The following is a 14687-nucleotide window of genomic DNA, read 5'->3' on the forward strand; positions in this document are numbered from 1 at the left end:
TTTCTGTTTGTGAAAAAGTGCTATTTAATTTAAATCTATTTCTAAATTGAATACAAGGCAAACTATTGCTATGTAACACATAACCTGCACACGGGAATTGTAAGAGTATCTAATTTTTTTTAGCAGTAAGAATACCAGTTGCAGTAAATACATAGCATGAATTGAAATAAGTGTCTATTCACAGCTGTTCTGAAAGTCAGCAGTAGCATTACTTCTTTACTACCTTCATCTAATTGTTCTTATTGAGGAAAGAGGTGAGAGAAGGTAATGGCAAAATTCTTAAAAGTGTTGAGGTATAATCAGTTGAAATCAGTATAAAAATCAGTATGCTTAGACTGTAATGTCATCAGAAATTGAGAATTACCAGCATGTTATAAAGCATGGTTTAGGAGTTTGTAACCCCACCCCTATGTGATTTTTTTAATGCAGAAATCAAATCCAAATTTATTATCAAAATGATAATAGAGAAGGAGCACTACACATAAATTAATCTTGAATATCTGACATGATAAACATTCTCTTAATCCTCATGGTCAATCATTTGGTAGCTTCAAATCATTTACTTGGTAGGCAACTCTTTTAACTCGGACATCAAAGAATGTTATTGTTCATGTAACAAAAAAGCATGCTTTCATTTTGAGGTTTAATAAAACACATACTTCATTCTCTCGTTCCAATGCAGTGCAGCGTTACGGACATCAAAGCCAGTTCAACAGGCTAGATCGGATAGGAGAAGCAGTGCAGCTACTTTGTTCAGAGTAAATGTCTTGCATGATGCTTGACCTTAACATGGCTATGCCAGGTCTGATGTCCGAGCTACCTGTGCTGGCAGCAGCCCAGAGATCTCAGCTGCATTGGGCAGTGCAGACATACCCTGCCGGAGAATCTTCTCTGGACAAACATGTTTGATTCTACTGTTCTTTTCTTTTACATTTAAAAAGTAGGTTTTTTTCTTTGATGAACTGAGTCATAAACCTCTACAGAGAAGGATAAGCTGGGGTTTAGTTAACATAGAAGTATGTGCAACCAGTACTCAGCAAAGTAGGCAATGATATTTCATAATTCAGTATGTTTCATAACTCAATATTTTTCTAACTGTGAGGAAGTGGATGGGACCTGGAGGCATGCACAGATTAAAATACATTTGCAAGGATTTGCTGCTGTTTCATGTTGGGCACAGGCAGTATGTTGTTGTGTCATCAGCAGTTCTGTTATCAGGAAGGTCAAGGGCACCTCTGTATTATACATCTCAGCATTTTAGAACCTGTTGTTCTGTGCCCCAGCCTTGTCTCTGAAGGCATGTTTCATATTTGAAGACAGTATAAGGAGCCTTATGTCAAACCACAATCATAGAATCATAGAAGCATAAAGATTGGAAAAGACCTCTGAGACCATTGAGTCCAACCGTCAACCTAACTGCCATGTCCACCTCTCAACCACATCCCTAAGCACCACATCCACACGTTTCTTTTAACACTTCCAGGAACTGTGATTGCACCACTTTCCTGGGCAGTCTGTTCCAATGCCTAACCACTCTCTTTGTGAAGAAATTTTTCCTAATATCTGATCTAAATCTCCCCTGGCACAATTTGAGCCCATTTCCTCTTGTCCTATCACTTGTTACTTGGGAGAAGAGACTGACCCCCACCTCGCTACAACCTCCTTTCAGGTAGTTGTAGAGAGCAATAAGGTCTCCTCTCAGCCTCCTCTTCTCCAGGCTAAACAACCCCAGCTCCCTCAGCTGCTCCTCAGAAGACTTGTGCTCCAGACCCGTCACCAGCTTCGTTGCCCTTCTTTGGACACGCTCCAGCACCTCGATGTCCTTGTAGTGAGGGGCCCAAAACTGAACACAATATTTGAGGTGCAGCAATACAGCATCCCTTCTCCTGCACCATAACCAGCATTCGAATGGGAAGTCCTGAATCAGTGAATTGTCTCCTTGTCCAGACAGCTTTTGAAGATCTCCAAAGACTTCACAGCTTCCCTGGGCAACCTTTGCCACTGCTCGGCCACCCTCACAGCAAAAAAGTGTTTCCTGATGTTCAGAGGGAACCTCCTGTGTTTCAGTTTGTGCCCTTTGCCTCTGGTTCCGTCACTGGCCCCCACTGAAAAAAGCCTGGCTCTGTCCTCTTTGCACCCTCCCTTCAGGTGTTTTATCTACATTGATGAGATCCCCTGAGCCTTCTCTTCTCCAGGCTGAACAGTCCCAGCTCTCTCAGCCTTTCCTTACAGGAGAGATGCTCCAGTCCCTTCATCACCTTAGTGGCACTTCGCTGGACTGTCTCTGGTACGCCCCAGTCTTTGTGCTGGGGAGCCCAGAACTGGACCCATCACTCCAGGTGTGGCCTCACCCGTGCTGAATAAAGGGGAAATAGCAGAGAACAGCTGGTTTGGTTGTTTGTAGACCGTCTCTTCCATGTTTTGTGGTATAAGGCAAATAAAACAGGCTCCATGGGAGCTTACTCATAGTGACAGATTCCTGGATTAGATCGCTTCCACTTCTCATATTTCTGGCACGTAATGAATCAAAACTTTCTGATTGCTTTCTGTTATTTTGGTGCAATTAAGATTTAGTTAAAACATGCAATTGACTTACTGGGGCACTTCACATTAAAAAAAAATTTCCTATTCTTCCTTTTGTACCACCAGTTTGAGTTTCTGTTATTCTTGTCTCTCTTTCAGTCCAATTAGCCAGTTGGATCTCTTAACTTGAAAGCATTGACTAATTGGATCAGAACAATAACAACAAAGAAGGAATCCAGCTAACACAGTGAGAGGGTCCCTTGTTTGACAGCTACACAAAAATTGCGTCATTGCTGCAATTCCAGCTGCTTGCCAACAAGGACACTGCAGATCTCTACCATCCAGAATGTCCTTCAATACCAAACCAAAAATATTGCTATCAAATTAAGATAATCCTTTTTATTATATAGCCCAATATTAAGATTAAAGAAATGGTGTGGTGAGGGGTTATCTCCTTTCCTTTGCATTTTCTTCGTCCTGTAGCTTACTACAGTGATCTAAATAAATATGAATAAAACCATGTGCAAAGCAATTCTTTGTTTAGATGTTACCAAAACACAGTCAGGCACTGTTTTTTTTTTTCAAACTGCATTTCATTTAGATGGTAACCTCATGGGAAGAGGGTCCACCTTTTTTTTCCAATATGTGTGCATTGACTGCCAGCACAATGAGGTTTCAGTCCAAACCTGGGTATCTGAAACAACAGGTCACAGCTCTAAAAACTCCAGGCAATAAATCTTGCCTTATACTTTCCCTTTTCTTACTTTACTCCTATACCACAAGCCTTCCATGGGGTAATAGTTGGAGAGAAGAACAGGATTTAGAAAAAAATATGTTCAGAACTGGAGTCCCTTTTATTGTTCGTCACATCTAATAAAGGTCTCCTCTTTATTAGCTTTACCAGCATGTGTCATGGAGACACACAACAGTCTCCCTGAGAAGTGAACAAATGCACTTTGTCAAATGGGATTCTGGGTTTTGTCCCAGCACATGTGTTTACGATTCAACTTGCAGTTGAATCTCATTAATGAAAGGAGCGGCGCCATTGTTTGTAATTGAAGGAATAGGTCAGGAAACGCTGTCGTTTGGGGCCTGTTTCTGTTAGTGTGCTCGTGCATGACGGGTGTCCTTGGCAGCTCAGGTGCAGCAGCACTGCAGGTTGATGGCATCTGCACCTGCTGAAACAGACGGGCAGCTGTTTCTCAGACATCCTGTGTGTCTACAGCAGTGGATGCATTGAAACTAAGCTGCCTTTCCCACAGACCAGCTCATGAGCAGGACTTTCTACCTTCAGTGCAATTTCCATAAGAGCCTGCTCTTTCTGACTGATGCAGGTAAATCTGCAATGTGCTGTGCAGTAATTCAGGGATCAGTGCTCCGTTTTCCTTTTTGGAGAGTAGGCAGCTTCCCAGTGTCAGATTAGGATTAGCGGAGTACTTTGGTTCAGTTTATTGCTGGAAAAATATGTACCTTCAAGAAAAAATGATCCCCTACTGGGAGAAGTGTTCATAGAAATCCGTTATAATATGTGCTATATGGTAGACCACATGTGATAAAAATGGGGTTACACAGATATATGTCAATAGAGATTTCATGCCCCCAGCATCTGAATTCCTTCATCCTTCATTAGTTTCCCATCATTGAAAGAGGAGTGAACAGTAAAGGTAATAAAGATGAGAGCATGAACTTCTTACAACTGTCTGATAACCAGCTTTTAGAAACAGAGTTAATGTAGGTGATTTTGTGTATTACGTTCTTGAAAGGATGAAAAAAATCTCTTTGCGTGCAAGGCATTTGTTGTAAACAACGCAAAAAATCCCCCAAATAAACCGTACAGTGATTTGCTGAGGTACAAAAGGTGATGAAATCTGGAGAGACACTGCTTGCAGTAGCTTGTTCATTTGAGCATATTTGCTTTGCCTGTCTGTAAACTTAAGGCCTCTTCTGGGGAAAACAGAAAAATGCCCCTGAGATTAAATTTTCACCGCGGTCTCGGTTCAGTTTCCAGTTTCATGCTTCTCGTTTCTTGCATCCCTGATTTCATTCACCTTTCTTTTTAAGCTGATTTCCTAACCTCTGTGTCATGGTAATGTTCAGCAATGCAGCTGAAGCGGGTTAGCTACGTAAGCAGAGCGAGCTGGGGAGCAGGCTCTCCTGCCTCTGGAACAACACAGCCCATCTGCTGGGAAGGGTTTTACATGATGGAGGGAAAAGAGGTCAGAAGAATGCATTTCACAGAGTGGAAGAGGTTGGAGATGGGAACCCGAGCTGTGCCTTTCCCTGCAGCCCGGGCTGTGCCCGGACCTGTCCGTGTGCAGGGTGGCAGAGCCCTGCTGGCAGCTGGGACGTGGGCACGAGGGTCTCCCAAGCAGGCTGGGGAGCCACTGCTTACCCCAAATATTCAGGCATCTGGGACATCCAGCCCAGCAAGCTGCCAAGGAGCTTGCGAAACTCCATAAACTCTGCTTCTCTTGCTGGTGTGAAAAACTTTTGTCACTGTGCTGCTGAAATCAGTATGTTCCTGAGGAATGTTTTGATGATTTGGTGTTTTCCATCAGAGAAAAGGTTCTGTTGAGAGATTACTGGAAAAGTCTGCCTGTTGCCGCATATTGCTTTCTGGAATCCAGCATGTATAATAAGACAAGTTTCAGCTGATAGCTGAGAAGGCGACAGAACCAATATCAGTCCTGGATATTTAATTTCCTGCTCAAGCTGCAACTTGTTTCTAAAACTGTGCCTTGTTTGTTTATGGCGCAAGAAAGAAAACACTCAGAAAGGCTTTGGTTAACATCCAACTACACCATAAAGTATAAAGTAGCTCCAAGAGCTAAATTTCTGCACCTCATTTGTATGATCAGTAGACAGTTAATAAATGTTTAGAAGAGACTTAGTAACGTTTGATCGGCTGCAAAAGTGCCCATCTGGAAAGACAAGCATATTCAGCAAAAGCAAAAAGTGGTGTATAAATACATTAAACGTGAGTCACATGGAAGACCCTGAGCAGCAGTTGTACTGCTTAGTGTCACTAATGACAAGAGGTGATGGCTGAAATGGGTGCCAGTCGCTGTGTGTAGAGTGGCTCCTAAGCCGAGTCTCTGATCTATTCGGGTGTAGAAGATAGAAGCAGAACATCCCTTGTGGTCCGTGGGGTAGGTGGGATGCAGTGAGTCTGATGCTAGCTTTTTACCTTTACAGCGGTCCTGCCCACACATTACAGATGCGAAGGCAAGCAAACAGCAGCCCTCGTGAGGCTCTGCATCCCCGGCAGCCTGTGAGCATGTGTACAGGATCTCGGGAATGCAGCCACAAACCCAATCCAGATTCCTGTTCAGCTCCTGCCTGGCTGAGGAGGTGCTAAAATTCCCTGGATACCTACTGATCTGCTTAGAGCACAGATACTTGAGCGAGTTTTAAACAGCAGTGGCCTCTCTGTGGCACCATTGAGCAATACTGAGAGCAGGGCAAACAAGGCAGCACAGTTAATTCCATGTTATGCTGTGGTGCCCAGTGTGGAGAGGTTGTGCATACCAACATAATTCCCAAGGCAAGATTTTTGCTTACGGCGCGTGTGCGTATATTCATGCCCCAACAGAGCTCAGTACTTAGCTCTGTCTGGTTTTGCAGATTCCACAGGGGTCAAACTGGCATGTATTCTCAGACATTCAAGTCTTCTGGACTGAACTGCATGTGGACCACAGGCAGAAAAAGGATGGTGCCTGCAGCTCTGCTTACCACTCAGGTGTGAGAAGGCAAAGGGCACAGTCTTCTCCTGGAGTTGGGGATTTTCATACATACATTCTATGAAAAGGCCTTTAAATTTCACTCCTGCAGCCTTTCCTCTTCATCGCATTCATCTGCTCATGGATTACTTCAGTATTCTTTGGAAGCTGAGTTTTCATATCTAATCAGTGGACTACTGGATAAATGATGCAATGGAGGACACTTTTTCCTTCCATTTGTGAAAAAAATGTCAGCTAGTTTAAAAGTATCAGGCAGTAAGAGGAAGGAGGGACAGCTTTGTATCACGGAGCTGGGCAGATCCAGCCTCCTGGGAGAGGATCCAGAAGCTGTGCCCCTCTGTGGATCAAGGCCAGAGTGACTGTAGCCATGAGGAGCAGCATCTTGCAGTCTGTGAAGCACTGGTGAAAGATGGCACACGGAGTATTCAGAGTAACCTTTCAAAATGAGCTAATGACACACCAAAGGGTTCTGGTACCACTGTAATAAAACCCATGAGAAAAAAAAAAATATCCAAAACTGCATTCTCGAAGCATCACCTTTCTTCACTGTTCAGCTACCATGCACTCGAGCTACGAAGAGTCCCAGAGCCATGCAGGTGTCAGACCTGGCCGTGTCTTCTGAGCTAAACTAGATCGCTGCCATTGTGACCACTGTGGAGAAGGTAGAGGAGTGCATTGACTGAAGAAGGACTTTGCGACATGTTTGAAATATGTGAATTTTTTCCAAAACCCAGATTAAGCATATTTTGGAGTCTTCAATCTCAGAGATTAGTATAGTTACCTATTCTCAAGGACTACTGAAGTGAAATAAGCTATTGTTTGTATTTTGGCCAGAGTGACCAAGAATAGACTCTTGTGTGGTTTTAGAAGATCCTATGCTAGGGAGCCAGGTAGGTGCAGGTACTTAAGCTGCTGTGACTCAAAGATGGGAAGGAAGCATTTGAAATATGTCCAAATCCACAAGGGATGTATGTGTGTTTCCCACTGATACCCACTTTATTAGCATTGGCCACTATGTTTAACAGTTATTGTGGAGAAGCTAAGAACCGCCTGATAATGTGTTTTTGCTACGAAGTCAGGAAATTGGTTGCTACAGAAGTTGCTCACTTTATGTGTGGTAGCCTCTACCCAGCTGTTTAGTCAGAGAGAATCTGACTCTGAACTCCTGATGTCCCCAAGAGCACCGTAACCACAAATGGATGGTGGATATAAGGGAAGAGAAAAGAAGAAAAATGAGGAATATATAGAGATGCAGAAGAAGAAAAAAGAGTACGCAAGAGAAGAACCTAACTTTAAAACCTTCTGAAAGATTTCCCTTGGAAGAAATGGCTTCAGTCCTGGTCCATGCTCCAGGTTTTGCTTGTAGATATGGCAGTAAAGAGTTATTGATGAGGAGACACGGACAGGATTGGGATCATGTTCAGCTTCAGCAGGAAGGATGGAAAGAGATGCCATTCTGGAGCCTGATGGTAAGAACATCATGAAGGGGATGTGGGTTTGAACCCCTTCAGGTTGAGGAGGACCTGGAACCCCAGTGTTCCCACCTCGGGCAACTGTAGAGCTGATGAAGAACAGGAAGCTTCCTCTTCCACTTCAGAAGAGATCTGTGGTAAATCCATGAAGCACAGTGTTTCTGGAGAAGGCTATCAGCACAAAGGGGCAGCTTTTTGCGCCGTGTGTAGGAACTCACTGAGCTGTCCGCAGTGGGCACCAATATTCCTATACAGTGTCAGGGTGCAGAGAGTGTCCCCGCCACTTCTAGGAGCTTGGACACCTGAGTTAAGGAGTTCAGCTGGCTGAGTCCAGGGTCAGCTCTGTCACTGATAAGAGCTGGTGTGAAGAAAGGTAGAGGCGAGGGCTTGCCCCTCCTTTCTCTTCGACTTGCTCTGTGATCACTGGACTGATCATTGTGATCATTGTATCTGGACCCAATTCTGATCTAGTCTTGCCATCACTCTCGGCTCCCATTTCACCTTCCCTGGCCAGGGTGCCAGCCAAAAAGTCATAGGAGGGAGGTCAGGCCCTCACTTCCATACTCTGAATTTTTGGATATCTTTAGAAGTGGCAGCTGTCTTGATTCCTTACAGAACCCGCTTTTCTGACTTTGGCACCTGGAAGGATGAAAACGTTCAGGTTTAGGCATTGCAAATTACAACCCATAAAGTACGTGGTTTGAAACTGGCCCCCTATCTTCAGCAAAACTTGTATATTGCAATACTGAATATTGCAGTGCCTAACATTTGGGTACTTTTAGACACAAAATAGCATTTACAAGCCTAGAGTGCAGCTATGGCAGAAAGTAAGACTTATATTTAAAGAGTAAAGCCCAGAAAAAGAAAGCTGTTTAAGCATCACAGGAAACTATATTCCTGAAAACATAATAAAATGGGGGGTTTCCTAACTAAGAGGAAATGCTTCAGGTGAAAACATTGATATCAGCTGCTTTTCAGTTTTCAGTGGCTTGGTATCGCCTTAGGCAGTGAAGACAGGTGCAGAATTCAAGAACTGTGATTTCTTTAGACAGAAAGGTATTTAGGAAATAAGAGCTAGGGTCCCTAGCCTCAGCCAACCCTATCACTTGGAAATAGATTGGTATGAATAAAGCCATTCAGGTAACTTTTCCATTGGCTTAATGCATTCACGTTGCTGGCAGTATTTTAAACCCAGATAAAATTCCAAATGAGATGCAGAAAGTTGAACCAGCAATAAACCACACTGCAGACTCTTGCTTTTCCACTTATTAAATTAATTTAGCAACCTGAAACAAGACAGAGAGCATGGCAAGTGTAGTAAAAATAGGTATAAATATAATATGGGCTATTTAACAGTTCATGCTTGTTATAATTTGGCTGCATAACGACAGCAGAAAATTACTTGCAGTTCAAGGTGTCTGCATATATATATAAGTGGAACAATTATTTTCTTTTTGGTACCTGAGCTAGCATGTTCAGTAATAGCATGGATAAAAGGTAATACTTTATGCCTATACCTTCAGGTACCTTCTGGCATAATGCCTTCAGGTAATAAAAGATGTGATTAGATTAGATTAGTTAATATTAGATGTGGTGTATTTAATTACAACTACAAGATTTCACTAGAACTTGCAAATATTTTCATGTTGGCCATAGGAACCCCTTAAGTTTATTTTTTCAGGAGCCTTCATGCGTTCAGAATTTACAAGCAAAGTAGTAGAAGTGGGGGCTGTCAGATAAAAAAAAAACAGATTCAAAACAAACAACAGTTCATGTAACAGGCTGTGGGCTGTCGAAAAATCCTTGCTATTGCATATTGTAGATGCAAAAAATTTAATCTCAATGGGAGAAGTACAGGGAAAAAAAATGGAGTTTTTTAACTAAAAAACTACATCAAACTTAGAAAATATTTTGGGCTGAGACTCATTAGAGGCTGAGAGAATACTTTTCTGGGGGAAGTTACTTGCCCTGTTCTTGCTCGTCCCTAGGCATCTTCTTATGGCAACTGTTAGAGACAGGATACTGGTGAAAAGGCAACCGTGGTCTCAATAGCCATTTTCATGTGTTTCTAAAGGTTTTCACAGAAAATGTATGCATACAAAAAATAAATTTTCAATCAGTCTTTAGCCAGCCAAGGAAAAAAAGCAATGCTACAAAACTCATCTGAGCAATGCCAGTAACTGAAAGGGACAAAGGTAGTATAGTAGCTCTTTATAAACTAGTCTGAGGTTTTCAAGAAAATATGCCCATTAAAAGTAAATGGCTTCTCAGACCAGTTATTTGTTAGAAAAATATGATATGATTATCAACTACTTCCTCATTAATGAGGAGCTTCTAGATAATAGAGATTGACACCTTACATCCTCTGATATTAGCTCTATATACACTGGGTCCAGTTATGCCAGTCTGTTTTTAATTTGGTAACAAACTAGTATCCATTTCCTCTTTCTTTAACTCTTTCATTTTAACTCTCTCTGTTTCTCTATAATCAGAATTTGTATATATAGTTATGTAGGGGTTTTTACTATTCTTTTCTTTCAGTGAGGTTGCCTTTGTGCCTGCTAATGCTTTTCCTTCTTTGCTTTGTACTCCAAGCCTTTACCCTACCCAAGAATGTTAAAAGTCCCGTTTCACCTTGGGCTTTCCTTCAGCGCAGGGAGTAGCTGGGTGTCTCCTCCAGGGTTTGTGCCCAAAGCTGGGCATTTTTAAGTGGCCTGAGAGTTGTTTTGGGCAGGGCTGAAGTGATATGGTAGGTAAGACAGGAGCTGGTTAATTTGGTGGCTGTGTGACTTAGTGAACTTGAGTCAAAACCTGTGATGGTGACAGCTGGCGGTCAGTGGTAACCAGAGTTGATTTCTTTCTACTGATAGCAAAAAGCACAATTTGATTAGTGTTTTTTTTTTTTTCCCCCATCATCTTCTGATGAAGAGTCTGTGATCTGACAGATATGGACTCTGCTATTACTAAGGCCTTTATCACTTCTGGATTGAGCTGCAATGGTACAACTGGTACAATTATAAAACCTCGATTCCAGACACGAGTTGCACTCTGGCACTCAGTAGTTCATACCGGCTGCCCCTTGGCAGCTCAGGATATCGGGTATTGTTTACATCTGAGGAGTTTGTCTTGCTTTGGGATCCCCACCACCCAGGGCAGTGCCATTTGGGGAGACCAAAACTGCTTCCAAATGACCTGCTTTCTCCAGACAGGGCCCAGATGTGCCATGCAGAGGTGTTAGCTGGAGGAGAGGGTGCATCGGGAGAGACCTGTAGCTGTCTCAGTGCAGTGCTTCATTCAAGCCTTGTTACATGAGCTCAGATGAGTGCCATGAGCTGCTGCCTTGGTTGGATTCCCTTTGCGCATTCATCCCATGGTGAGGATGTGCCCAGGCTGGCATGGCACTTGCCAGTGAAGAGTTGATGCACTTCCCTGCTGTAGCAGTTGAGATCTGTTCAACCACCTGTTTGAAGCAGCAGTGATTGATAGTGAAGAGCCTGCTTTTTGGTGTGTGCGCGTGTCCTTTAGCTTTGAAATTCCCTTTAGTTCCTTCTGAGCATACCGCCAAACGCTCCTGGGGAGGACCTAGAAAGCTGGGCTTTGACAAGATTTTGGGGAATGGTCCAGGGAAGAGGAGGAGTGGTTCTTTTACAGACAGTTAGTAAAAGCACAGCACTCCTCCAGATCTAGAGAGATTCCTGTAGATTTCACATACACATCTAAATAATACAAGCATTAAGTTTTCTGAACAGTTGTTGGTATGTGGGAAAAGGTGCCTATTAGTTCATGCTTACATCTTGTTACTGAGCCTTTCACTAGTAATCAACAACAAATTGCTGAACCTTAGGATAGACATATAAAATAGGGGTGTCTTAACTCTTAAAGGAAAAAAAACAGGGGAAAAATACAACTATTACCTGGGCAAAGAAGATACAAGTTTTAAACTTTGGTATTATTTTTGTATTGTGTTTTTAGTTGATGGCAAGGATGCCTTGGATGTTCTTCTATATTGTTTAAATCATATACATAACCTAGAGTTAATGCAGTCTTTCTCTGATAATCAACTCTCAGTTCCAGAGTTAATGAGTAGGATGTTTTCTTCCTCTGAACAGCAGGATATCTGTGCTTGCTCTACTAGCATGTTCTTTTTCCTTTCTTCAGTCCCACTCTTGCCATGGCCCACAGGAATCTGACTGGGAGCTGTAATGTTAACTGTGGATGTAAGATTCATGAGTACGAGCCTGTCTGTGGATCAGATGGAATAACATATTTTAATCCTTGCCTAGCTGGCTGCATCAATGGTGGAAACCATAGCACAGGGGTAAGTGCTTCACCCACCCACCCACATACAACCTGTGAGTAGCCCCTCGGGACTGATGCAGATCAAAGACTGCTTTGTTTCTAGTACAAGCATCCCCCCTCTTAAGCTCTGGAGAAGTTGCTCTGCTGCTGACGCGCGTGTGAGTCTTTCCATGGTTTGAAAGGCTGGTGATGCACAGTCCCACTCTCCTTCCTTTCAGTTACGTACAAATTTGAGGCACAAGCTCATTTGTACCAAGTGAATCCTCCAACCGAGTGAGTGCGAAGTGCCACGGGGTGGGGAGGGCTGGTGTTCCCAGTACAGACTCTGAAGTCCCTGATGGCAGTAGCCTGCCTGTCTGCTGCTCCTGCAGGGCTCGGAGAGGGGACCTTGAGTCCGTGTCATCTAATTCAGCTTTCTGCTAACATAGGCAGCCATGTCATACTGTCTTTCCACAAGCTCATCAGTGTTACTCTTAAGAGCAATTATGGGGTTTTTTTTGGCTCCCTCTCTGAATGGAAGGAAGAACTTAACTCCTCAGGTAGTTGGAAGTGTTTTAAACTCCTGTTTAAATTTAGTCATGGCCTGTTTAAAATCATTAGTCTTTGTGTCAGCCTTGCCATTTTGCATAAGTAGCTGTTCCATCTGCACCAGTGTATATTGATAGGTCTTTTGTTTGCATGGCTAAATAAAGACTGCCCGTTTGTCCTGCTCGCGTAAAATATTTTGGCCATTCTCATAGCCTTTCTCTAAACCTCTTCCAGGCTAAATGAAGTGATTGTCATTGAACTCAAGTAACCAGAACTTAAAGGATGTCAGTCATCCACTTTCTTTCTTGGAAATACATTGCGTGTTACAGCCCAGTCTTCCAGTCACACTGGAAAACACTTGAAAAGTAGAATCTGACGTAAATATCAACAGAGCATTATGGTCATGCTTGTTTCATACAAAAACCAAACTCTTAAATTCTTCTGTTACAGAACTGTCCTTTCAAAAAGGATAATTAAGAAAGACAGGAAGTAATGTAAACATTGATTTTCTCAGGACTTGACTGTGCTTTCCAGAAAGCTTATTTATAATGTATCAGTCTCCTGATTTGCAGTCCTTAGCCAGCCTGTGCAGCAGGAGGATGTTAGGTCCAGCACTGCACTTTCTCAGGTTTGACTGGATAACGGTCTGAAAATGGAGTTTGTATGTCAATTCCACTTAGAACAGATTCATTTCCTTTATAGGTTTTTTTTAGAGTATATTGCTGGTTTTTAATAGAAAATTGCATTGGCCCAATGTGCAAAGCCTGTGATGTGAGCCTGTGGTTAACTTTCAGTGTCTATATAAATCTTATTTGTGCTTTGCTGGATTGAGACATAGGTTTGATCTTTGCTACATTTCACCTGATATCAAACTGGCACTAATAATTCATTTTTTTGGGAGGTACCTTGGGAGTATGTACTCTTCACTACAGATTTTGAAACATACTATTTCCTCTTGTGATTTAAGAAAAGATCCTTCGTGGCCTGAAGTTTTAACTGGGTAGCTAATGGTGAATAGAATAAGGCTGACATTGGTAGGAAAATACATTTCTTCATTAAATAATGCTTTATGTTGGGCACTTTTAAAAACAAGTGTAAGCTTGTGTCACTCTATAACACAGAAAATCTTGCTAACTTATAACATTTGGATTTAAGTTTATAATATACACTTCTTTCAAAATTAACCAGTTAAAAATTGGAAGTAGGAGAAAAGGATGCCTGTGTACAGTTTATACCTATTTTATGTATATATTTCTATACTCTAGTATTTCAGTTGTGTCATATCTGTGTCTTTTAGTGCACAGATTTGGTTTATCTGGTGGTGAACCAAGACTGTGTAGTAAAGAGAACTATTTTCTGTAGGATGCCTGTTTGGAAGCAGTAAGGAGATTAAGGTGAGGGACTGTAGGAAGAAAGCAAATACTCATGTGATATTAGACAGGACAGTGTAGTGCTGCCTTGGGAAACTGGATTCTGTCATTGCCTCCATTCGTAAGTGATGTTGGGCAAGTCACTTAAACTAAACATCTTCCAGTTGGTCATTAATTTCGTATTCTTCTAAATCTGTATCCGAAGGCACAAAAAGTTTTATTTAGAATATATTAAGTTGTATATAATGGAAAATGTTCTGAAAAAAAAGATCCCAACTATCTCATATTTGCCACCCACATTTGTGAAACTTTTGATCTGTTTCAGTTATTTAGCTACAAAACAGAGATAACAACATCAGTGCCTCATCTCATAACTGTTTTGAAGATAAATTACTCCTTTTTGAAAGAGTTAAGCTATAATGATGAGTGTGACAGAAAAATCCATATGAAATATGAGTCATTATGTCTGTAGTGGAATATGTTTAGTGTGAGGAAAAAATTACCTGGAGGCACATTTTGAAAATGGGAGGTAAAATACTGGATAAATTGATACCTTATTAAGATGTTCAGCTAAATCCCATGGGAAAAAATGTGAGGCTATGTCATAACACGAACACATACAGAAGTATACATTAAAGTTGACAAACAACCCTAATTTGGGTATTTCCTGATGTCCAAGTGCTTAAATTTGCAACCTTAAGATGGTCTTGTAATGTAGCTTCTGTGCATGTGTGGTCCTAGGTTTTATGAATGCA

At 41.9% G+C, this 14687-nt stretch overlaps 1 protein-coding gene across 1 annotated transcript in view; it reads left to right on the forward strand.

Annotated features, from left to right (window-relative positions):
• Positions 1 to 14687, forward strand: part of SLCO5A1 (solute carrier organic anion transporter family member 5A1) — an 87618-nt gene that overhangs the window by 57999 nt on the left and 14932 nt on the right. The window contains exon 6 of the mRNA XM_009461686.2: positions 11894 to 12053. Coding sequence (XP_009459961.2) covers positions 11894 to 12053 — 160 coding nt within the window. The remainder of the gene's footprint in view (positions 1 to 11893; positions 12054 to 14687) is intronic.

Source organism: Nipponia nippon, unplaced genomic scaffold, assembly GCF_047370975.1.
Source record: "Nipponia nippon isolate SJK-2023a ecotype South Korea unplaced genomic scaffold, ASM4737097v1 scaffold_1, whole genome shotgun sequence".
Classification (NCBI taxonomy): Eukaryota; Metazoa; Chordata; class Aves; order Pelecaniformes; family Threskiornithidae; genus Nipponia; species Nipponia nippon.